Genomic DNA, 26,900 nt, shown 5'->3' on the forward strand with positions numbered 1-26,900 from the left:
CTAGCTTAATTATCTGCTTCTTCTTTCAGGCCCACAATAACATGTTCTTCTGCATGAGGAGAGGACCGTCTAAGATCCTGCAGCATCTGAGCTGAATGGCTTGTTCCGTCTCCAACATTTTTTATTACGAGAGCTTCCCGCCTCTTTGAGATGTCTTGGAGGCTATGTTGGATGGCTTCAATTTTCTTGCCAACATCGTAGAGGCTCATCAACTTTTTGAAGGCACGCTTGAGAAGGCAGTTTGTTCTCAGGGCCTCTGCATTCAGGATGAACATGTTCAATCATTGCCTTGATCCTTGCAATCTGTCTTTATAGAGTTTAAGCACATGATACTCTAGAAAACTTGGCATCAAAGGGTTCTGAAGAAGGGAATCCCTGTAATCCATTAACATTCATCAGCACAAGTTTATTTGGATTCCATTCAGCTGTATAGACCTTTACGCATCCTTAGAGAAAAAGGGAATCCCTTTAACCCATTACCAAATTGAATTATCAATAACTGAATCATGATATGCGATAACACAGAAAATAATTAAAAGCTTAACATTAATACAAGATTATGAATTTCAAATTCTTCACCACAGGCTCCTTAATCTAGAAAATGCGCCGTGCCATTAAAATGACTTAAACTGGTCTGGTTTCCACCACAAGAAGTTTTGAACTCATTAAAAATGAATAAATCCTTCTGGGAGGCAAAAAAACTGGAAAATGATCAAAATCCCAACATAACTAGTTGGCTCATAGCTTGATTGTATTATGCTTGAAGCTGAAGAAACTCCTCTCGGCCCTTTATTTTCTTTCAGTGCAAAAACCAGTGAGAGTGATCAAAGCAGCAACTTTCTTGGATGTTACAGAATTGACAATCACAGCAAAATCAGGACCCTGCACTACAGAATACTAAGTTATAATCATCAACACCAAATAGAAACATTAATATCTTTATCGAAACTGCTGGGGAAACCAAATTGTGCCACTTAATAGCCTCACTCACAGTCAGGTGATATTGTAATTTTTCATAGAATGTGAGATATTTAGGCCCTGTTTATTTAGACTGCTATCTGTTTTCACTTTCACAGAAAACATGTTTGGAATGCATTTTTCCATTTTCATTTTCTGGAAAACTGAACTCAAAAAATAGAAAAAGCCAAAACACCAATTTGATTTTTTCAAAATTTTCTTAAGAAAACTGGACAAAAAAAAAATGAAAACAAAAAAGGAAATAATATCACATAAACCTAGTGACACCTACGACATAAGAGGAATACAAATGTTACAAATATGAAAAAAAATATATTCATATGAATAAAACATTATTTCATATATATTTGAAATCAAATATTATCTTAAAAGTAAGACTTAAATTTTTTATTTATTTACTTAATCATGGAATGGTATAAGTGAAAATATTTTTATATTAAAATAATTTATTTTATTAATAATAACTATATTAAATCTTTATTTTATAAAATGAAATGGAAAATGAAAACCAGAAAACCTTTTTGAAACCAAACACAACCTTAGATTGTGATTTGTTTTCAAGGGCAGATCTAATGTTTCCAACTAGGACCTCCAAATCCAAATGTAATCATGAACAGAAAAAAGGAACCCCAATATATATATATATATATTTTTTACTATATCACAAGGTAGATTTAGCATACCAAGAATTTTCCGCACAAACAGAAAAAGGAAAAAGAGTAGGAAAAAATATACGAAAAGCAAGCACCGATTATCACTTATGTTTGTAATTTGAAAATAAAAAAATAATAATAATACAAAAGGGTTTTTTATAGGCAAAACAAAGAAGGATCAATTAATAAAGAAAGTTTCTTAATTTATTGCTTCCAATAGCCCCTAAAAATTTTTGTAAGTTTTTTTATCATGAGTTCTTCTTTATTACTTTTAGTCAAACTAGTGATTAATTTTTAAGCCCAACAGTAAGTGCATACTTTGTTTGGGAAGCTCTGAAGAATTGCTCCCAATCACTGAAGCTACAGAAGAGACGATTTTATCAGATGCAGCATTCACTGGACAGTACCTTCAGAAAACCAGAACATTCAGGCAGAGAGTACAAAACTACATTTGACATCCAATAACAAAAAGTCGATGCTAGTCAAAATTGTGGTTCAATCAGGTTCTGTTACGATTGCAGGATTTCTATAATGGCCTAATCAAGGATGATAATATTGCTAACTCTTAAGGCTATAGTATTGCCCCAAGTTATAGAGTTCCCAACACATGTTGACATGAAACAGCCCCAACTTAAGGACCTAGCATGCACAAATAGAGAAGAATAAACAAAGTTCTCTAAAACCACTCCAAGATAAATAAAGTATTCTACCGTTTAGCTTTGAGTGAGGTTCCAGGTAAGAGTCCCAATGGAAAGAAAATATGAATAAAAAGGTAATTACCTATCAATAAAAAAAGGTAAATAAAGAATTTGATTCTACCATATGATTTTTTGAACTTCTTCATTACATTACATTTCAAAATGTAAAACTGCTTTTATGTTTCAAGATTGAACTAGAGACTTCAACTCTCAAGGTATTGTCTAAAAAAAATCTTCACAATAAGGATCAAAAATGACAAAATCCAGAATGTTCTCAGTGCCTATTCCCAATTGGAAAGACAAATTCGGTATTGGTATCTTAAGTCAATAAACACCACTTAAACAACAAATTTATTATCTACAAACTTACATTTGCAATGCTCAAAAAAGCTAGTCCAGGGAACCATGCACAGTCCAAAAGATCATTAACGACACTATTTGACTTACTTTTAAGGAAAGTTAAACCATGGACTAAAACAAGATTGGCTTCACAACCATTACAAACAGGACAGTTCTTAACACGACTAGTTCAATAAACATATGGAAATAATGCTCATATGAATTACCGAAACAAGATCTTTAGGATTCAATGCCAAGCTTGAAAGGATAAACAAGAAGAAATCTCATTGATGTTCTCAAGCACTACAATCAGCCCAATCCGGAAATCGGGTGCAAATATCTAAAAACACCTTCAAAAAAGCATTTTCCAAATATGGTAAACTTGCAACAAAAACATTCACAATGAAAATTAATCAAACAAAAAAAGCCATATATAAGAAACTTAGAAGATACTACATATAATAAAAGCCATATATAAGAATATATAATAATTCAGTACGTTCGTTCAAGAGTTTCTTCAACTAAGTAGAACTCCAAGTAGAGCTCTCTACGCCGTGAATGGATTTCATATTCTGGATGTATCCCAAAACAACTAGTCGCCATTATTCGAAACTATTCATTGGCAAACACAATTTGTAGTAGGGGTTTTACAATCATAAATGGATGGTGTAGCTTGATTCAGTCATGCTCGGTTTGCAGAGATCAAACATGCATTATAATCCTTCTACTATCCTCCCATTACAAACAATGGTATTTGAGAAAAAGAGAGCCTATCAAGTTTTAGCCATCCATGTGATTTTTGGGCATTAGTATTTCACAAGTACTTGCCTGGTCTTCATTTAACCATGTGTGATTAGTGGCCATGATGCAGCTTTCCTCTCACCACTTATAGTATTCTAGAAAGGCAGCTAACCCTTCGACAGCCTTCCTACAGCTCGCTGATGTTTGACCTGTTGCAGCACATACCTGAGTATCACTAGTCCAACTTTTTATGTAACTGAAGTAAACATGCGCACATGTACTAGGAATCTAATAGTAAGTATAGGAGCTTGGGCTTCTCTCTGGCATCGTTGTTATGCAAATTAAAGAACTACGAATAATACTTGGCCATGAATTACTAGGCTGGGTTGATTGAAATCACATCCAACTAAGGGAATAAAAACATAAATACACACCCAACAATCATCCAAGTAAGAGGGGGTTCCAGGCTTACCTTTTTGATGACATAACTGAATTCCATCGGAGCCGCTTCCAATGATTAAAGTGAAATAAATAGAAAACCAAATAAGACATGTTAGCTAAATAAAAAGAACAATAAAAAGAATTTTAAAAAAAATCATTGTTACAATGTTGAAGAGATATAATTTGAGTTATTTGAACTTTTTACTTTATATTGGAAAGTTAATGTTAGTACTATTTTCCTAGTATGGATTGGATATATAAAAAAAAACATTTGCATTTGTTTTACTTTTTCAATTGGTAGATGCAATTAAGATTATTACATGTGCAAAAGTGATGAAACTAAAAAAATGTGTGTGTGAGAGAGAGAGAACGGCATAGGGCTCAATGTGTACAAATTAAAGAGGTGGGAGTATGGTCTTAAAGATTCCCGACATGTATTTCATTTTCAAATATGCTATAAATTTCTTTTAAAAAAATTATAATTAAAAAATGTTGTATGAGTAATTATATTGGTCTTATATGTTAATTCAAGAAATAAGTGATAGGTAGTAATTCTAGACTTTTATAAACATATATTCTATCACTTTTTGATGCTTACTGCATTTTTTACATTCACTCATATAGGAAGGGGGGGAGTGAGGAGTGATCAATGATATATAAAAAGTTTCAGTATAAGAACTCCTTATATGTTAATTAAATAACCAATATATTGAGGTATAACAAAATTGGTAATTGAAGGGATCCAAAGTAGAGAGGTGAAATTAGTTACCATGTATGATCCCAAAGAGGAATTCTAGCCATTTTGGACCCGAGAACAAGCCGCAAATAGGGAAGCGTAATTTTTACCTCCACCAAATTTAGCAACTCATCAAGTCCCGAGAACTTTGTTTTAAAATAAAATTGTAGTTGCATAAGCCATGGCATCGCGCCTTTCTCTATATTCAACTTCTTCAATTCCCTCAACTCAAAAAGTTGAAGTACTTTGAGTTGAGGAAACCCATTTGCAGATACATGCATTTCCTTTCCAAGATATGACTTAGCCCTTAATCTAAGAGTCAACAATTTTGGTAGCTTCTCCAAAAAGACCATATGATCACAATCTAGCCTGGATGCTTCCAATGTCAATTGTGTGAGACTTTGTGAGAATTCATGGATTTCAGGGAATTTTTGCATGTGTCCCTTTATGTCCAACTTAGAGAGATGGAGGCAAGAGTTTATGGCAAAGGGTGGAATGTTGGACTCATCTGATGCCTTAAGGTACAAGGATTTAAGACTAAGTAGCTTGGCAATGGAGTTTAAAAACTCAACTCCTTCTACGTCACACCTTCCTTCTAATTTCAATTTCCCAAGACAAGTTAAGTTGCTTGAATCGTTCTTGATCCATTGGTCGAAGGTTATGCCCGATAGAATTTGAAGATTTTGCAACGTATCAATTTGCAGTGGAACATCTTCCTCTTGCCCCTCCATGTAAAGATATCTCATGTTTTTCATCTTCCATATCACATTTGGCACTTGTCTAAGATTGTTTATCTCCAAAGTCTGCAAACTCCTCAGGTTGCCTATAGATGGTGGAAGCATTTTTAGACCAGTATGCCTTAATCCCAAGTACCTTAAATGAATCAGTTCCCCAATTATACTGGGTAGGCATTCAATTTCTAAACCTTCCAAATCTAACACTCTAAGCACTTTGAAGCATTTGGCAATGAAATCTAGTTGTGATGCTCTACAATTTTTCCCCAAATTGAAAAATAAGAGAGAACGAAGATATGGAGTTAAATGTTCAATGGAAGCATAACTCTCAAAGTCAGAATAAATACTTCGACGGCGGGATTTAGGTGAAAAGAGAGATAAACTGGTGGAGGGGGATAGAGGATCTGCGATATTAGTTCCAATGAAGTTTTGCTCTTTTGCCTTTTCAATGGCCAACTCTCGTACAAGGTCATGAACCTGACATTTCGTAACCCTTGCATTAACACTCCTTCTCACTACTTGAATCAAATTTCTATTGCTTAACTCATTCAAGTAAACCTCAGCCATGTCTTTCATTCTTCCGTCATCTTGTTCTGGCACAAAACCCTCAGCAGTCCATAAAAGGAGCAGTTTTCTTGAGGAGATCAAATAATCTTCTGGGAAGTGGCTTAAATGAAGAAAGCACGGTTTCAAGTAATGGGGCAAGTCGATGTAGCTCAGGTTTAGCATTGCCATTACTCCCATTTGGCCTTCTTTAGCAAGGTATGCACTAATGTTATCATGCACTTGCTTCCATTCTGTATGTGACATATTTCTTGACAGCAAACCCCCCAATACAACGATGGCCAATGGCAAACCATTACATTTGTCCACCATCTCTTCCCCAAGTTCCTTCAAATCTGGAGGATATCTCTCGCTATCAGTATCAAGGAACGCCTTCCGAAAAAACAAGTTCCAGCTCTGTTGTTTGGATAGAAGCCGCATTTCATGGGGAATAGTTCGAGCATCTGCATGCAAAGCAACATCCTTATATCGAGTTGTAAGAAGTAATCTGCTGCCGTTACTCCCATCGGGAAAAACATTTCCAGGGCAATCAGGATCGTTGCTGCTCACTTTTGCAAGAAAATCCCAATCGGCACAGGTCCATACGTCATCCAGAACTATCAAATATCTTTTCTCCTTCAAATGATCATGAAGGAAATCCCCCAACTCGTTCTCTCCATACTTCTCTATCATTTCTGCTTGCTCTTTAGTTGGTGCAGAAACCTGGTTAATAATTTGCATATAAGCCTCTCTGGGTCTACAATCTTGGGATACATAAATCCAGGCACGACAATCTGGAAAGTGTTTCACAATTTTTTCATGATTATAGACCTTCTTGGCAAGGGTGGTTTTGCCTATGCCGCCCATTCCTACCATAGAAATCACGCGGCGCCTTTGGTCTCCTACGGTGAGCTGCTTCACTAGCTTATCTGCCTCCTGTGTAAGGCCCACGATGACACGTTCTTCTGCACGAGGAGAGGAGCGTCTTAGATCCTGCAACATTTGACCCGAACCGCTTGTTCCTTCTCCAATATTTTTTATTCCGAGAGCCTCCCGCCTATTTGAGATGTATTGGAGGGTAAGTTGGATGTCTTCAATTTTCTTGCCAACCTTATGGCGGTTTATCAACTTCTTGAAGACACGCTTGTGAAAGTAGTCTGTTCTCAGGGACTCTGCATTCAGGATGAACATGTCTATGATGTCCTCAACATCATAAACCGCATCACGGATTTCAGAAACCCAGTTGCGCACTCTTAAATCTTCTTCTTGCTTTATCTCCGCTTCTTCCAAGAAGCATTTCATGGCCCCTAGATCTTTCTTCAGCCTCTCGACTTTCCCCCGTACCCCCTTCAAGAAAATTGCTTCTTGAATGAGCATGTCACCGAACCTTTTAATCGCAAAGGAAACCACAACCTCTGTCGCCATTGTAGTGTTCTCTCACTGACCTTCCCTTAACTCTGGATGGAACTGATTCTCTCAAGAAGGAAATACTCAAGTTTTGGATAATCTTTAGGAGTAATGGCAAGAGGCAAGAGCTTATAACGTTGATGAAGGTATCTTGATATGCAAAACCATTACATTATAGTGCTTTTGTTATTTGGTGGAGAGGACTGAGAAGAGTATTTTATGTAAATGCCAGATATGCATGACCTGGACTTGATTTCGATCCACCAACGACCAATAATATGAAAGCAATATATCAGCTAATAGCTTCTAAATATCATTTAGTTAATTCGGCAATACATAATTTAGAAGTTGAAATTCAGCTAGCAGCCAAGAAGTCTCGAACCTGCTATTTATAATGTAGAATTTGTTCATCCAATATTAGTCTATCTTATCCCTTATGTTTTTACTTTTTATCATCTTTCAAATGTGTTAGGTGTTGAAAAAAATGTACCAAAGGTTTTATAATTAATGGCCTCTCACATTCATGGTGGTAAAAATCAAAACAATTTTACTACAGTTCTATCTAATTCTTATCATTTGCTTGGCAAGAAGAAAGAGTTTACTTTGATCAGGTCTTCTCATTAATTAGACCAAGTCAAGCAAACAATAGGATAAGTAAAGCTAACTCATAAAGTTTGCTCTCAATTCATGCTTCTACTTTCATACACTTTCATAATTTAAATCTCATGGACCCATTTTTTTAATGTGTAAATATATAATTTAGAGTCTATACGATCTTAAAGTCTAAAGGTTCTGTTGGACAATTATTTTTTAAAACAAATTTTTTGTTTTTCAAAACAAAAAAAAAAAGAGTAGGAAATGTATTTAGTAATTAGAAGACAAAAATCAGTTTTTTGTTATTAAAAATGAAAAAATATTGGCATTTCAAAAAATATATTTTAATTATTTTTTTCTTTTATAATGATGGTTTTAAAAAATAATTTGTTACTCGTGGCTAGAAGCAAAAGAGATGATACTCAGCTCTTTCTTACTCAATTCTTTTGTGATTTGGTGGAGGAGGCTGTATTTTACGTCATGCATGAGCTGCACTTGATTTCGATTGAGCAATCAACCTATGGTTTCTAGATATCATTTGGTTGTTTCACGTAATTCAATAGTTGACAATCCAGGCAAGAGCCATTGCTTTTTATAATTTAAAATTAATCATTAATCGGTCTATTTTATCACTTTCCTTTTGATCTTCTTTGGAAGATTTTATCGTGCTATAATGTTATCAATTAAATAAGAAATCTAAATCATTAAATATATGTGATAAGAAAGGTTGATATATTATTGTAATATTAGACTTTCTTATTTTATAAAGAAGGTTGTTAGAGATATCTCTATAAATATTCTACATCATAAGAAGAAAAATTATGAGATGAAGATAGAATTATGAGATGGAAATGAGTCAGTAAAGACTATAAAAAGTGGATAAAGATGTGACGAAGAACGAGTGATACCCGGTGGTGCAAGATGGCTCATGGTAGGGTATGGATATGAAGAGTGGGAAAACATGGGACGTTTCGGGAACCCAATAGTTATATCCGGTTCTATCCTCTGTAATGTTCTCTATTGTATAATGGAATGATTTTCTCTCATCCATGGACATAGGCATGGTTAGCCAAACCACATTAAAACTCCATGTACCTTTTATATTGATTATTTTATCTTTGTGTTATTGATTAACGATGTTTGCATCAAAGCTTCCGTCGTCGTAACAGAAAGATTTTGGCCAACTAAAGCTAAGTGATCAACAATATTTCTGATCTTGAGAAAATAATCGCCCATGGACAAATCATATTTCTTTGTGATGTGCAACTGAGTCTTGAACTGGGTTATTTTGGCTCATACTTGAGTGGCAAAATATTGTTCAAGAGTCTTCCATACTTGAGCTGAAGTATCGCAGTTAACCATACGTGTTAGAAAGGCATCTGATATGGATGCAAGAATCCTTAACATGGTGAGTTGGTTCTATTGCTCCCAATCTTGAAACTTAGGATTGATAGGAATTTTATGACCTGTTGATTGAGAAAGAAAATGTTGAAGTTTATGACCTCTTAACGTTGTTAGTATTTGAGAAAGTTTTTGTTGTCCAATTTGGATGAGATTGGATGAGGAAAAGAAACTGGAAGGAGACTGGTGGTTCTTGCAGTGTTCTCCAAGGAGGTTGTCGATGAAGTTTCCATGGCTTAGGGTAGAACCATCTCTAATACCATGTTAAGGAATAAGAGATTCAAGAAAGGAAAGAAATGATGAAAAGGTAATATAAGAATTTTCATTTCTCATTATGTATTTATACCTTTACATTTGAGTGGTTTTAGTCTTCAAGATTTGTAACTGATACAAGTGGGTTGTTTTAACAGAATGAGATACAATGTGTTACAGGTAAGGTGGTTTAGCTCTTACTAAACCGAAGCTAATTGATTTACTCTTAACAATCTCCAGTTTGGCTATAGAGAATTCGTACCCCATTTTTCCCCATCTGGCATTGCTATGTGAAGGAGAATATAACCAATCTTTTCTACAACAATAAAAACTGCAAACTCTGCCGTGGTAAGCTTCCTCGCTTGTTGCTTGCCTGCATGGCCATCATATCAACACTAAATTAAAGCCTATACCCTTTTGGATAAGTGCAACAATTGTTCATCAAATTTTCTTGCCATGTGGAGTGAAGCTGATAATCAGTATCAAACCCCACTGCTTTTTCCCTTTTTGTTTTCGAGGTCACCACTTTTTCTGTATGCCCTTTGAAAGAAGATGAAGCAGCCCCATAAGAATTCTCTACTCATTTACTTTTTATTAAGTATAGTTGCCTTTTCTAAAAGTTAAATTTGAATTAGTGATTCCAATAGACTGCCAGATTTAGGAGTAACTTAAACTATTGGTTTCTAGCTTTATTTAAAATATGTTTTACTTTGATAAGAATATATACTTTTCTTCTTGTATTAATACTATCTCATTTATTCCTTAAGATCCAATATTATTTTTGTATATAAAAATTGTCAGTCATTTATAGTGTACATATTATAAAAGTAATTATGATTGAGTCCATAACAGCTGAAACAAATACATAGTCTCAAGCACTGATTATCTTAACCATAGGATCACAATCATAATATCAATTATTGAACACTATCTTCCCAGATTGCTTCAACATCTGGTGTTTCTGCATATCGTCATCTCCTTCTGGGAACCCATAGTAGAAAAAGGAGGGGAAAAATGGAATGAAATGAAACAATCAAATTACATTCCTTGCAGTTTCAAAGGAGTTCATTTGTTTCTCTTTTATTTGTCTGTAATCTTCTACCCTAACAAATATCAGTTTTGAAAATTTAATGTTTGTAATGCCAAGCCACTTACAACAAGGCCTCGATATTTACAGTAGGAAAAAATTTTGTCGAATGAGGGAAAAATGAGAAAGAATTTGTTACCTTTGTGGACATTTCTGGAAGAATCAAAGGGGTGCATCCAGTCAGGAGAACTTGAAAACCCACCAACCACATCTATCTGACATTAGGAGCACATTAAGTCCACAGATGAACCATAAATCCTTATAAAGTGTAATTGGGTAAGCCTAGGCATGCCATCCTTATCTATTTTTATCCAATTCAATTGTCTTAAATTTGAAATTTGAAGGATCTTGAGTTGAGGAAATCCATTTGTAGATACTCTCATTTCCTGTCTAATTTATGAATTCTTTCTTAATCTAAGAGTCAATAGTTTTGGCAACTTCTCTAAATGGCTATGGCATCATGGCATAAGGAAGACTCTTCCAAGGTCAACTGTGTGAGGCTTGGTGGAACGCAATCTTGGGTCTGCAATCTTGGGACACGTAAACCCAAGCGTGTAACGATGAACAACTTCACTATCATGATAAACTTTTTGAGATCTCTGTTATGCAACGGGAACAGTTCCGTACTATTTGAGATCCCCTACAATTATAGGATGAGATAAAGTAATACAAAAACTGGACAATTCTTGTGGGGCACACTGATCAGCTCAATCAAGGGGCCTGGTTCGCACTTATCCAATGCTTATCTACATATGGATCATCTTAATTATTTTATTCTGCTCTTTGTGTGGGCCTCTTAATTTGGAAATCATTCATGCACCTAGCTAGGCCCTTTCGTCTGAGTTAATTTCCAAGACATTTGGATATGACAACATCAATCCTCTATGGCAAACCATGATCCATTGGTATTAAAAAAGTATTGCTTCTATGGAGAAAGAAAGAAAGAAGTTGTCTTTGAATCAGTAAACAAACCAAATTATATGGGTGTATAGGGTTCAGTTGGACTCAGGTGAGTGAAATTGCCTTAGAAAAGACAAATTTGAATGGAATCAGAAAGATTATAATTGCATATTGTTTGAGCTTCCCTTCAATCAAAGGATTAGAAGAAGCGAAACAAGAGTTGGACAATTCTTATGGCACACAGCGACCCATCAATTCAAGGCATCAGCACCATCCAAATGCCCATCTACACCTGGACAAGGCGTCGGCACCAATCCAAATGACGATCTTCGCATGGACGTGGGTCGTCTTACTTTGTTCTGTTCTGTGTGTGGGCTTCTAAATTTGTGGGAGTCATTCACGTACCCAGCTAGCCTTTTTCATCTGAATCATTAGCCAAGATATTTAGATATGACAACATCAATTCATGTACTCATTGGTATTCAAAAACTATTCTGTAACCCAATAATAAGAGTATATAAAAGTTGAGTTGGACTCAGGTGATTGAGCACACTACATATTATAAAAGCAATTATAATTGAGTCCATAACAGCCTAAAGAGATTCAAAGTCTCAAGCACTGATTACTTAACATCAATAAGGACACAATTTGTCATACAATCAGATCTTTTATTCAAAAACTATCTTCTCAAGTTGCTGTGCATTCAGCAATCATTTGCAGCAATAAATGCAAGACGTCCCATTTCCTTCTGTAAACCTAAACTGGAAAAGGGAAAAAAGGAAAGGAAAAAAATATGATTAAATTCCTTGCAGTTTTGAGGGAGCTCGTTTTCTTCTTTTTTTTTTTCTGTCTATAAGCCTCTACCTAAATAAAAATTATTGTTGAAAATTTAATGTTGTGACACTAAGCTACTTAGAACTAGGCCTCAATGTTTACATTAGGAAAAAATCTATAGAATGAGGGAAAGCAGAGAAAGAATTTGTTGCCATATCTATCTGAAAACCCACCAATCATATCTATCTGACATAGATGTAAGAACTTATTAAGTGCATAGATGGACCATAAATCCTCATAACTTCTTAACTGAGTAAGCCTAGGCATGCAACTCTTCTCTATTTCCATCCAATTCAATTGTCTTGAGTTTGAAATTTGAAGGATCTTGAGCTGAGGAAATCAGTCTGCAGATATATTCTCATTTCCTGTCTTATGAAATTTGTAAGCTTCCAATTCCTAAACCATCTAAAGTTAGTACTCTCAGCAATTTTAAACATTTGCTGATAAAATAGAGAGAACAAATGGGTGGAGATGAAGCTAACCACCTTGAGGTGAACGAATGTGATACCAAGGTTTTGGTGAAAGGAGATATGAAGAACTTGTATCATCCCAAAAAGAGGAGAGAGCAAAGGCAAGACGTTGAATGTTCAATTGTTTTGTACCTCATTGTGCTTTGAATGAAAGGAAAGATGAACTGGTCAATGGGAGAGAAGCTATGTCCTTTTCAATCTCAAAAAAGTTCTTTTTTGCCTTTCTCATAGAACAATCTCCTACTCGTCTTAACATTGCATCTACCACCTCGTTGCCTCTTGAAAGATGCATGGCAATGTTATTGAGCACCTCTGCCCACCCACTAGGTAACTTCTTTTTCCTTGATGGCAAGCCTTCCAATACAACAGTGGCCAGTGGTAAACCAGTACATTTTCTCACCATCTCTTCGCCAAGTTCCCTTAATTCTGCAGCACTAGCTCATCTGTCTCACTCTCAAGGGCCACAATACCCTGTTTTTCCACAGGAGGATTAGATTTTCTTAGCTTCCACATAAAGATAGAGGGCTTGAGCATTGTCTCTGTATTCCAGGTGAACATCTTCAGCATCATAAGCAGCATTTTGAATTTCAGAAAACCAATTGTGCACTGCCTTGAAGGAAACTGCATTTTGGATGAGGAGGTCACCCATCCTTTCAACTGCAAAGAAAACTACAGACTCTGCCATCCTAATTTGCCCTCTTGCCCCGACCTTCAATGGATAGGAAAAAGCAAGAGCTGATACTCAAAAAACACAGAAAAGCTCGTGATCCACTCCACCCAATGCTATGGAACTGTATCTGTTAGAAATATGGAATAATAGTATTATCTTTTTTTTTTTCAAAGAATATACATCAGTGCCTTTATATAGGAGGCATATGTGTGCGGTACAAGTAATATGTGTGCGGTACAAGTAAAGTGTACTATACAAGTAAACTGGGCCTAAATCCCATAACATAATATACATTAACAGCCCCCCTTAAATTCAAGGTGGATGTGAGACCAACTTGAGGTTGTCAACTAAATCACGAGTGCGTCTCTTAGGAAGTGACTTGGTGAAGATATCTGCAAGTTGATCTTTGGAGGAGACGGAGAAAAGCTTAAGAGCACCATGGACAAGATGATAACAGATAAAATGACAATCAATCTCGATGTGTTTAGTCCGTTCATGAAAGACATCATTGTGAGCAATATGAATGGCACTCTAGTTGTCACAATAAAGAGGAGTAGCAGAGGTGGTGGACACACCCAAATCCTTAAGAAGCCATCTTAGCCAAAGGAGCTCAGATGTGGTATCAGCAAGGGCACGATATTCTGCTTCAGTACTGGAACAGGCCACAAAAGTTTGTTTCTTACTTCTCCAAGAAATCAAAGAAGAACCAAGGAGGAAGCAATAACCTGTAGTGGACCTGCGATCAGTAGGATCTCCTGCCTAATCAGCATCAGAGAATGCACGGAGTACAAGAGGAAACTGAGTTGAGTAGAAAAGGCCATGAAAAAGGGTACCCTTCAGGTATCGAAGAATGCGCAGAACAGCAGAATAGTGAGTTGATCGTGGAGCAGACAAATACTGGCTCACCTGATGAACAACATAGGAGATGTCTGGACGAGTAACTGTGAGATAAACTAAGCTGCCAACCAATCGTCTGTAAAGAGAAGGATTAGATAATGGTTTCCCCCCCGAGGGTGTCAGATGCGCATTAAGTTCAACTGGAGTGTCAACAGTCTTGTTGTTAGTGAGTCCAGCTTGAGACAACAGGTCAGAAGCATACTTGGCTTGAGTAATATAAAGACCATCTGTGGAATGAGTAATTTCAAGACCCAAGAAATAGTTGAGATGTCCAAGATCTTTCATCTCAAACTGTTAACTGAGAAAATCCTTGAGTTCTTGAATGCCACTAAGGTCATCACCAGTTATGATCATATCATCCACATATAGAAGAAGCAAAATAGTGCCTTTATCAGTACAACGAAGAAATAAGGCAGAATCATACGGACTGGCAGTGTAACCCAAGCGAAAAATAGTGGAGCTAAACTTGGTAAACCAAGCTCGTGGGGCTTGTTTAAGACCATAAAGTGCACGTCGAAGATGACAAACCTTGTTTGATTCAACAGAGAGACCAGGAGGAGGTTGCATATAGACTTCTTCACTCAGATCCCCATTAAGGAAGGCATTTTTAACATCCATCTGAAAAAGATCCCATTTACGAGCAGCAGCAACAGCTAAGAGAGCACGAACAGATGAGATACGAGCAACTGGAGCAAAAGTCTCTTCAGAATCAATCCCATACTCCTGTGTAAAACCTTTGGCAACAAGACATGCCTTGTAGCGCTCAACGGATCCATCAGAGAGAGTCTTGATCTTATAGATCCACTTACAACCAACCACAGACTGTCTAGGAGGGAGAGTAACCAGGTCCCAAGTATGGTTTTTGGTTAATGCATCAAGTTCCTCTTTCATTGCAATCTGCCATAAAGGGTCAATAGAGGCCTCACGATAGGTTTGAGGCTCGTGAAGTGTAGCAAAGGCAATGTAACAATGATAGTCAAGTAGGTGTGGAGGAATGGATCTTACCCGGGTTAAGTGGCGAGGTGGAATGTCTTGTGGAGGATCTTCAGGTAGAGCAGGAGCAGGGGGACCCAGGCTTAAAGTGAGGTAGCTCGTCATCAATCTGTTCATCTGCAACCTGTCTAGGAGAAGCATAAAAAATATCTAGAGAGAAATCCAAAGGAGGATCAAAATTATTTGTAGAAGGAACAAGAGACTCATTTGGAAAGATTTCTAAAACAGAGGAGTTAGTCAAGGAAGAACGAAAGTGAGAGAGTTCAACAAACAATCGGTGTTCCCAAAAGACAACATTACGAGAAACACGAAGACGATGAGAGACAAGATCATAACACCTATACCCCTTTTGAGTTTCGCCATAACCAAGGAAACAACAGAGTGTAGATCGAGGCTCAAGTTTGTTGTGCTCATGAGGCTGAAGAAGAACGAAACAAGCAGATCCAAATGAGCGAAGGTGATGATAGTCAGGGGGTGACCCAAAGAGACGCTCATACGGAATCTGATTATGGATGACAGCACTTGGAATGCGGTTAATTGCATGAACAGCATGAAGACCAGCTTCACCCCAAAATGGGGCAGGAACTTTGGCATAAAGAAGTAGAGCATGAACAGTGTCAAGAATATGACGAAGTTTTCTTTCGGCTCGACCATTTTGCTGAGAGGTACCTGGACAAGTTAGATGATGTACAGTGCCATAGGAATGTAACAGAGCTTGAAACGCATATTGAGTATATTCAAGAGCATTATCAGATCGAAAGGTTTTGATACGTTTGGAGAATTGAGTTTCAACCATTTTTGCAAAATTGCTATATATTGGTAAAATTTCGGAACGAGATTTCATAGGAAAAATCCAACTATAACGAGAATAATCATCAATAAAAATAACAAAATATCGAGATCCACCAATACTAGCAACAGGAGAAGGTCCCCAAACATCAGAATGAATTAACTCAAAAATACTATTAGAAATGGATTCACTGTTATTAAAAGGCAAAGCTGGCTATTTTCCTAACTGACATGAAGTGCATTCAAAATTGTCTTTAGACACAGAACCCAACAGACCCCTAGACACTAACTGTTGTACCCGAGAAGATGGTGCATGACCAAGATGAGAATGCCAAAGTGCAAGAGAAGGTAAGGAAGAAACTGCAGCAGCTGCAGCAGCAACAGAAACAGGAGCAACAGGTGGAAGATGAAGATTGTTCACGGGAAACATACGCCCAACTCTAGGACTGGTCCCAAGCTCCTGTCCCGTCCTCGGATCCTACACAATACACCCAGAATAGTAAAAAATAAGGCGATAACCTAGTTCAACTAATTGTCCCACAGAGCACAAATTATAGGATAGGTCAGGTACATGGAAGACTCTAGGAACAGAAAGATTAGAGGTTGAAACAAAACCTAGACTATTCCCATGCATGGTGGAACCATCAGCTATATGAATATTTAGAGGATGTGGTGCAGGGTCAAGGTTGGAGAATAGGGATGAGTGAGGTGTCATGTGATTGCAGCAGGCAGAATCAAAAAGCCAAGTTTGAGACTTACCAGGTAGAACAGATAAGGCAGTGGAAAGATATGCATTACCAGCCATACGAATAGCCTGAGCTATGATCTCCTGTAATTCAGTGGAGGAGAGGTTGATAGTAGATCCAGAAGACTGGGACTCAGCTGAGGTGGAAGCCGTTGGTGGAGTAGGCTCAGTATTAGCAACAGCAGTAGTAGATTCGTTACGACGGTAACAAGTCTCAATGGTGTGGCCAGGACACTTGCAATAGTTGCAGAACTTTTTGTTGGTCTGTTTGCGACGATTGCTAGAGCCAAAAAAATCACCTGATTGCTGAGGTTGCTCTATGAGTGGAGTAGATGGAGTAATAGCCAAAACATTGAGCTTATTCTGGGCTTGAAGGGTTGCAAGATGAGCTTCTTCTCTAACCAACTCATTCACATCAGTATCAAGAGAGGGAGCAGGACTGCTATTTAGCAGCTGACCACGAATGGGCTCAAAGTCCTTGTGAAGTGACATCAAGAATTCATAGAGGCGAAATTCATCTCTGATGGAAGCATATTGCTGAGCATCTTTTGAGCATGCCCAAGTTGGATCAGAAAGGTCAATTTGGTCCCAAATGAAGCGAAGCTGATCATAATAGTCATTGATGGATTGCCCTGGTTCTTGCCTGAGTTGATGCAATTCAACCACTAACTGATATTTCATGGATCCATGAGTAGTGGAGTACCTTTTGGCCAACATATCCCATGCAGATTTTGCATCATCAAAGCTGCCCAATAGATTGGAAATAGAGGGAATGGAAGTGTTCCGAATCCATGTGAGGATCATGTGGTTATGACTATCCCATTCAATCATGCGACTAAGAAAGGCATCATCTTCTTCACTTGCTCCCTTGACAGGAATAGTCATTTCACCAGTACAATAATGTCAGAGCATGCGACTCTTAAGAAAACTGCGCATAGCTTGAGACCAGGATAAGTAATTTTTATTCTCCTCCAATACAGTATTGATGGGGCGAGGAAGAAAAACATCATTTTTATCCATTTAGAGACACAATATGCAAAAACAGACTGCAAAAATGAAATCTACACGAAAAACTGGGTAAGGAGAACCTGGACAGAAAAAGTCAACCCTAGAAAAGTCAATGGTCAAAGTCAACGGTCAACGGCTAGTCGATGGTCAACAGTCAACGGTCAACGGATGAAGCCACAGGATGACGTGGAGATGACGTCAGCAGATTAGTGGATGCTGACGCAGCTAGGGCTAACATGGTAGAGATGATGACGTCAGCAGACCAGGCCCCGGCGCGTGGAGGCGCGAGTAGCGCGTGATCAGCGTCGCAGAATCTTTGAGCGGCGCGTGGGGGTGCGTGCGGTCTCCAATGGCGGCGAGGATTCCACGAATGTGTAGATCGGCGCTGGACGATCTCAATGGTACCTTCAAAAATGAAATCGGAGCAATATTCGCAGCGGTGATGCAAAGAGCAGTGGTCTGTGCAGTGTGAAACTCCTAAACGACGACGGCTGCAGGTTCGGAACCCAAGGACGACGGCTGGATGTCGTCGGAGGTTCAACGGCAAGAGGCTACGGCTGCAATTGTGATGGCGGAAGCGTTTAGTAAAAGAAAGGAAGTCACACTAATGAAGACAAGACTGCTAAGAAAATGTCAGAGCAATGGCTCTGATACCATGTTAGAAATACGGAATAATTGTATTATCTTTTTTTTTTTTCAAAGAATATACATCAGTGCCTTTATATAGGAGGCATATGTGTGCGGTACAAGTAATATGTGTGCGGTACAAGTAAAGTGTACTACACAAGTAACCTAACTGGGCCTAAAGCCCATAACATAATATACATTAACAGTATCATACATGGGAAACTCTGTAGTCCAAAGTTTTTCGTTTGTCTTTTTGTTTTTCGTTACTTTGTGATACCTTGTATTATATGGACACACTGATCCTAAATTCAACAATTCCTTAAAGAAAATCAAAATATCCTTTAATCAAAGTGTCACCACCAAGGCAGTAATAAAAGCAGAGCTCTCAGTTGAGTGAATGGAGTTCATGTTCTGGATAGAATGGGCAAAAAACCGAGGTACGGATAGAAATTGGTGGTTGTATGGTGTAACTGGTTGGAGACTGACAATCAAAAGAGACTATGTAGTCTTTAGTCAGTAACCATTCTCATGATAATAAGAAGCTCAGACAGTCAAGTGATCAGTCACATATGGATTCTCATAATAAAAAGTTGACCATCCTTCATTCTTCCTAAAATGGAAGGAAAAAAAAATCATGCAAAGCGTGTTTGTCAGGATGAAAACATTGAAAAATAAATTTTTGATTTTAACTAAATGCTTGGGAAGACATAAATGAGAAGATTTTCCAAAACAAGAATTTCAAGATTTTAGAGAACTAAGCATAAGTCATTTACGATTGGATTTGATTTTGATTAGAATCTTTATGTGGGAAATGATTGGAAATTATGCTATCATTGCACACTCTTTTGGCAAGAGTAGCTTTGTGGATCAGGGTTCAAAATCTTGGTTGAGATCGGCCCGAGTTGGATATTTTGTTAATTTGTGAACAAACTCGGTTGAATTGAAGATAAATAAGCAATCTCGAAGTGAATCCCATGGAAACTTTGATACAACTCCAAGATCATATTGAGACTAAGCTATTTGGGTAATTGGTAATGGAAAAAAGAAAAGTAATATTGGAGTAGAAATAGTAGAGAAGAAAGGATCAGAACCCACGAAAATGAAAAATATAGAGAGTTCAGACCCTGCATCTTCATCCCTATATGCATCTTCATCCTTTTGTATCTTCATAAAGATATTTTGTCTTTGGTCTAAACACTCTTCAAAAATGGGTATTGTGTAGAGAAATAGGGAGTTGTGAGTTTAGAAGAGAAATGGGTATTTTGGGAGAGATAGGCGTTTGACCGATAAATGGGGTTATGGGTATGTAGCATAATTGGGGATTTGGGTTTTAAATAATGGGTATTTGTTTTTATGTAGATAATCAATATTTGGTGGACATTTGTTTTGTTTTATATTTGATGAAAATTAGAATGATATAAAATGAATAATGAATATTGGGTTTACATCAAATAAATAGGAAATGAATATTTATATAAAAATTAAAATTAATGAATATATTTGATAGGAAAAATGGTGTTTATTTTTTTAAAGATGGATCAAGGTTTTATTTTTTTAATAATTAAAAATATTTTTTAAAAAATCAAAATATTTAATTTAAACATTTTTTTATAAAAAAAAAATTACTTTTTATTATTTTCATCTTCAATAAGAAACATTTACCATCAAGTGATTAAATAAAAATATTTTTAGAGATTTTTAATATTATTATAAATCATCCCAAAATATGCTTTTATTATAAATTGAATAATTTTACTATAATGTAAGTTTATTTAATAATTTTTTACTCTACTTATTTGTATTTATTTTTATAATAATTTTCATAATTTTTTAAAATTGTTTTGAGATCTTAAATTATAATTTTTTATGTATCACCCGATACCGATTCTAGATATCGAGACCGATGTGCCTCAGGATCTTCCAAGTTAGTGACCGATACCACAACTTTGAACCATGTTACGGAAGCTCCCCAATCCTACAATAAAAACCATCCATCATCTTTGATCTCTTTGGTTGTGTTGCCTTGCATTGCTTCTTGCGGAAAGCACTGCATCCCCTTCAAGAAAACTGCTTTCTGAATGAGCAGGTCACCCATCCTTAGGATAGCCAAGAAAATTGCAGCGACCATCCTAATTATAGGATAATCTCTACGTGTACTGTAGGTACCCCATGTGGACCTGGAATTATGGGCCTCACCATGGGGCCTGGAACTGTGGGCCTTATCAGGGGGCCTGGTCAGAGTGTTTGACCCAGAAAGAAACGTGGTGAAAACGCGAAGGGCAGCACTGGAAGGTAACCATCCTAAGTAGTGGGAACGGTTAGCCCAAAAATGAGGAATCATGTGTAAGAGGCGAAGTGGGTGACAGAATGTTTGGAGACACTCCCATTATTTCCGCTCTCATCAATAGCTGAAAAATGATTATAAGGACCCTAGCATTGAAAGAAAAAGGGTAGTAAAGACTGTTTTTGATCTTTTCTTTGAGCTCCAACTGACTTTACCATCGGAGGGGTCTGCCCGGACATTACCGGGCGAACCTTACATTGCAGGATAGCGCGGGACAAGAAGAAGCCAGGAGACAAGGAACTCAGCTCCAACATGTACGGCAAGAAGCAGGATCTTCAGTGCCAAAAACCCCTGTTTTTTAACTCCTTAATTCCAAGATGGACAACAGTCGGGCAAGGGCTCCAAGAGTTAGCTTGGAATCTTAATAGCACCCATTTCAAGGGCGCCTAAACAGGCGAGAGCTTCTGTAGAGCTTGCTGAAGTTAAACCTGTTGCAGCATATGTCTGAGTATCACTAGCCAATCAACTGGGAAGCTAAAACAAACATGCATATATCTACTAGAAATCTAGTACTAGATTTCGATGTGGGATTCATTTGCTAAAGAGAAATTTCAGGGAAAAGAATCTTGGGCTTCTCTCTGGCATTATTAGTGTTATGAAGAAGGACTTGGAATCATACTTGGCCATGAATTAATAGGCTTGCTTGATCGAAATCACATCTAAGCAAGGGAACGGAAACATGCATGTATACATCCCCAACAACCACCCAGAGTAAAAGGAAGGTCCAGGCTTACCTTCTTCACGGTAAAACCGAAGTCCAGACGTACCATTTCTACCCCTTATCCTGAAATAAATAGAAAAATCAAACAAAACATGTTAGTTGAATAAAACAAATAAAAAACAATTATAAATATATCAAAAATAAATAAATAAAATAAAAAGTTTTATCCTTATAATATTAATATATTTAGAAAGTTCTAATTAGTTTAAAAGTAATAGAGTAGAGTATAAGTATTTAGTGTTACTGCTGACGGCTTCCTAAAATGGATTGAATATAGAAAAATATTTGCACTTATTTTATATTTTTTCTATTGGTTCTGCTCATGCAGATGCAAAAGTGATGAAATTAAAAAATATGACAAAAATAGGGAGTATATGTTCATACAGAATCCAAATGTAGTATGAGTAATTATATTTGTTTTACAAGTTAATTCAGAAATAAGTGAGAGGAAGCAATTTTACTACTTTTATAAACATATATTTTATCACTTTACTATGTCTTAACATATTTTTTACATCCTTTAATGTAAAAAGGGAGAGAGTACTGATTAGTGATATATAAAATAAGAACTCTATGTTATGTGTTGATTAAATAACTAATAGATTGGTGAGTAACAAAATTGGTAGCTCAAGGTATTCAAAGTAGATGGGTGAATGTATTTACCATGCACAATCCCAAGGAAAATGTATGGGGCTGTTGGGGTAAGGCATCTGGATAGGCACTAACAAATGATCTCGTTCAATCAAGACTCTTGAATCCACCAGATTTAGGAGATTATTAATGCCCAAGATTTTCGTTCCATAGTAAGCTTGTAATTGCTTAAGCCATGGCAGTGCACCTTCGTCTATATTCAACCTGGTCAATCCAGTTAACTCATCAATTTGAAGTACTTTGAGTCGAACAAACCAGCTTGCAGACACATGCATTTCCTCTCCAAGATATGACTCTGCCCTTAATCTAAGATTCAACAACTTTGGAAGTTTCCCCAAAATGGGCACAACATCATAATTTAACTTAGACGCTTCCAATGTCAATTGTATGAGATTTGGAGGGAATTGACCGGCTTCGGACAACAACATACGTCCTTTTATTTCGAGCTTAGAGAGTTTGAGCCAAGAGTTCATGATAAGGCCGGCTGGAATGATGGACTCTTCCGATGCCTTAAGGTACAAGGATGTAAGATTAAGCAACCTGGCAATGGAGTTTGAAAACTCATCCCGTTCTATATCACATCTTGCTTCTAATTTCAATTTCTCAAGACAAGTTAACTTGCTTGAATCATTCTGGCTCCACTGCTTGAAGCTTATGCCTGATAGAATCCGAAGATTTTGCAGAGTATCAATTTTCAATGGCACATCATCCTCTTGCCCCTCTATATAAACATATCGCAAGTTTATCATCTTCCATATCACATTTGGGACTCGTTTGAGATTTTTCACATCCAAAGTCTGCAAACTCCTTAAGTTGCCTATAGATGATGGAAGCATTTTCACACCCATAAGCCTTAACCCCAAGTACCTTAAATGAATCAGTTTCCCAACTATACTTGGTAGGCTTTTGATCTCTAAACCTTCCAAATCTAGCACCCTAAGCACTTTGAAGCATTTGCCAATAAACTCTAGTTGCAATGTTCTACTAGTTCCATGCCCCAAATTGAAAAATAAGAGAGAGCGAAGATATGGAGTTGAGTGTTCAATGGCAGCATACCTCTCAAAGTCGGAATAAATACTTTGCCGACGGGATTTGTATGAAGAGAGAGATGAACTAGTTGAGGCGGATAGAGGATCTGCATTAGTTCCAATGAAGTTTTGCTCTTTTGCCTTTCGAATAGCCAAGTCTCGTACATAGTAATGAACTCGACATTCCATAACCCTCGCATTAACACTTTTTCTGACGACTTGAATCAAGTTTCTATGGATTAACTCGTCCAAGGAATTCTCAGCCATGCCTTTCATGCTTTGTTGATTTTGCCCTAGGACAAAACCCTCAGCGATCCATAGAAGGAGCAGTTTTCTTTTGGAAATCACATAATTTTCTGGGAAAAGGCTTAAATAAAGAAAGCACGGTTTCAAGTAATGGGGCAAACTGATGTAGCTCAAATTTAGCATTTCCATTACTCCCACGTGGTCTTTGTCAGAAAGGTATGCACTAACGTCATCGTGCGCCTTCTTCCATTCCGTATATGGCGTGTTTTTCAACAAACCTGCCAATATCACAATGGCCAACGGTAACCCTTGACATTTCTCCACTATCTTTTCCCCAAGTTCCATCAAATCTGGAGGATAGCTCTTGTCTTTAGCAACACCGAACGCCTCCCGATAAAACAAGTCCCAGCTCTGTGGTTTGGAAAGCAACTGCATTTCAAAGGGAGTAGTATGAGCATCTGCAACAGAAGCAACATTCGCATCTCGAGTTGTAAGAAGTAATCTACTACCATTACAGCTATCAGGGAACACGCTTCCATGGCGATTTCTGTGGCTCACTTTTGCAAGACAATACCAATCGTCACAGCTCCATACATCATCCAGAACTATTAAATATCTTTTATTCGTCAGATGTTCATAAAGGAAATCCCCCAACGCGCGCTCTTCCCATTTCTGCATCCTCTCTACTTCCTCTTGAGTGGATGTAGAAACCTGTTTAATAATTTGCATATAAACGTCTTTAGGTCTACAAGGTTGGGACACATAAACCCAGGCACAACAATCTGGAAAGTGTTTCGCAATTTCTTCATTTTTATAAACCGTCTTGGCAAGGGTGGTTTTGCCTATGCCGCCCATTCCTACTAAAGAAATCACGCGGCACCTTTGGTCTCCTACGGTGAGCTGCTTCACTAGCTTATCTGCCACCATTGTGAGGCCCACGACATGTTCTTCTGCTTGATTAGCAAGGTTGCATCTTCGAACCTGCAACATTTGATCCGAACTGCTTGTTCCTTCTCTAGTATTTGTTATCTGGAGAGCCTCCCGCCTATTTGAGATGTCTTGGAGGTTGAGTCGGATGGCTTCAATTTTCTTGCCAACCTGATGGCGCTTTGTCAACTTTTGAAAATAGCTTGGTCTCAGGGACTCTGCATTCACGATGAACATGTCTATGATGTCCTCAGCTTCATAAACAGCTTCCCGGATTTCAGAAACCCAGTTGCGCACTCCTACATCTTCTTCTTGCTTCTTCTCCGCTTCTTCCAAGAAGCATTCCATCGCCCTTAGATCTTTCTGCAGCCTCTCGACTTCCCCGCGCACCCCCTTCAACAAAGTTGCCTCTTGAATGAGCGTGTCACCGATCCTTTTAACAGCAAAGGAAATCACAGAGTCTATCGCCATAGTAGTGTTCTCCCACTGACCCTCCCTTAACTCTGGATGGAACTGATTCTCTCAAGAAGTAACTACCCAGGTTACTCAAGTTTTGGTGGTCAAACCCCAGGTAACACTTGCCTCTAATTAATACTAGCATGGAGCTTCCTTCCTTGTTTGCTGTAATCCATGTGTGACCTTTCTTGTTCACTGTTTGAGATCCCTTCAATCAGAGGATGACAAAAAGAAATACAGAAATCAGAGGATGGCCAATCGATTAATTCAATGCCTATCTGTGTCATCTTACTTTGTTGTGTTCTTCGTGTTGGCCGGCCGCTGAAGTTGGGAAAACCATTCGTGTACCTGCCTAGGCTCTTTCACCCGAGTCAATGCCCAATGTATTTGAATATGACAATAATATTCCAAACATGCAGGCCGGCGTCAGGAAAAAGTACTTGGAAAATATGGCCTATTTTCTCTTTTGGTTAATTTTGTTTGGAAAAAGCATTATTTTATTTGACGGCAGAGATGAACTTAGAGGTCAGACCCAAGTCCAACCCACATGAGGGGATGATCACAGAATATCCACTATCTACAGCAGCAACATGGAATAATCCCTTCCCCCTATTCTACTTCACAAGAAAGTTCCCATGGGGCATCATGTTTGCTAGCCAATCACTCCTCGAAAAATCATGATTATAATAAGTAAACTTCAAAGAGGATTTTGTTAGATTGTGTTGGAAACTAAACTTGATTTAGAAACTATTATGATAATTAGATTTAGTTTCTTAAAGGGTAAGAAGAATATTTTATTTTTGAATAGTTATTCTAGTTTCTATTTTTTGAGTTTCCATGTATTAGAAAGTTTCTATAGGTTATAATTAGAAGTTTCTATTTTATTTAACTTGAGTAGTTATAAATAGAGGTGTCTGGCACAGACGTCTGATATTTATCGAGCCATTACGGGCCAACATGCCGAACCATCACGACCCACTTAAAAATCTTGTCGGGCGAGCCGGCCTATGCAAGCCAATATAGGTGGCCCGACATAGCCCATAAGCTCGTGGGCTAATCGTGTTGTTCTGTGTCGTGCCAATGGGCCGTGGGGCACGGCCCATGGGCCACTTTATTAAAAATTACAATTTAATTTTTTTAAGTCATTTTGTCTTTAAGTTTTTTTCATTATTAAATAAAATTTCTTTTCATTACTTTAAACACTTCTAATAATTATACTTTTTATTTTTTATACACCTCTAATAATTATACTTTTATTTTTTATATTTATATTTATCAAGTTTGTAATTATAAAATTTATAGAAATGTTAGTTTTTTGTTTTTAAAAATAGTAAAAAAATTATATTTGAATTTGTTAATTTTTTTATCAAAATAACTATAAATTTAAAATGATGGAATATAAAAGGAAATGAAATATAAAAAAATCATTCTTTCATTCAATATTTCAACAAATTACATAAAACAATTAAGGAGAAAAAAAGGTGAGAATTACTTTTTAACCCCTCAAACTAGCCTTTATATAGTTATTGAGAGGGGTATTATACACATTTGACATGTAATAAAAAGGAAAAAGTAAAAAGTGAAATTTAAAAAGCCTAAGTGGGTCGACGAACTGTTTCCTTAGGCCTTGTGCGACCCACGACCACTACGGTATTGAATCGTGTCGGGCCATAGGCCAAAATAGGCGGTCCGACCCATTGGACACCTCTAGTTATAAATATGAAATTATGTAATAGTTGAATAATTGAAGAGTGAGTGTGGTAGAATACAATAATTTTTTAATTCTCCCAAATTTATCTTCTTTGTAATTGTGTTATGGTATTGAATCGTGTCGGGCCATAGGCCAAAATAGGCGGTCCGACCCATTGGACACCTCTAGTTATAAATATGAAATTATGTACTAGTTGAATAATTGAAGAGTGAGTGTGGTAGAATACAATAATTTTTTAATTCTCCCAAATTTATCTTCTTTGTAATTATGTGTTTTCTC

At 37.2% G+C, this 26,900-nt stretch overlaps 3 protein-coding genes across 4 annotated transcripts in view; all 3 read right to left on the bottom strand.

Annotated features, from left to right (window-relative positions):
* Window positions 1-5: 5 nt before the first annotated feature.
* Window positions 6-7,288, bottom strand: LOC132253549 (putative disease resistance protein At1g50180). The gene is made up of 5 exons (XM_059735750.1): window positions 5,798-7,288; window positions 3,552-3,634; window positions 1,950-2,038; window positions 813-887; window positions 6-256 (listed from the first exon to the last, which is right to left on the bottom strand). Exons 1-5 carry the CDS (start codon window positions 7,286-7,288, stop codon window positions 6-8), a joined length of 1,989 nt encoding a protein of 662 aa, XP_059591733.1.
* The window catches only part of LOC100262288 (probable disease resistance RPP8-like protein 2), a 135,040-nt gene continuing 108,652 nt past the window's right edge, over window positions 513-26,900 (bottom strand). For both annotated transcript variants that reach the window (XM_019218927.2, XM_059735717.1), the window contains one exon: window positions 513-882. The gene's annotated coding sequence lies outside the window, so the exon portion shown is untranslated. The remainder of the gene's footprint in view (window positions 883-26,900) is intronic.
* On the bottom strand, window positions 18,065-24,925 carry LOC109121502 (disease resistance protein RPP13). Its single transcript, XM_019218814.1, has 4 exons — window positions 22,266-24,925; window positions 21,616-21,665; window positions 20,526-20,838; window positions 18,065-18,467 (listed from the first exon to the last, which is right to left on the bottom strand). Exons 1-4 carry the CDS (start codon window positions 24,923-24,925, stop codon window positions 18,065-18,067), a joined length of 3,426 nt encoding a protein of 1,141 aa, XP_019074359.1.

This window comes from Vitis vinifera, chromosome 3 (genome assembly GCF_030704535.1).
Source record: "Vitis vinifera cultivar Pinot Noir 40024 chromosome 3, ASM3070453v1".
In the NCBI taxonomy this organism is placed as follows: Eukaryota; Viridiplantae; Streptophyta; class Magnoliopsida; order Vitales; family Vitaceae; genus Vitis; species Vitis vinifera.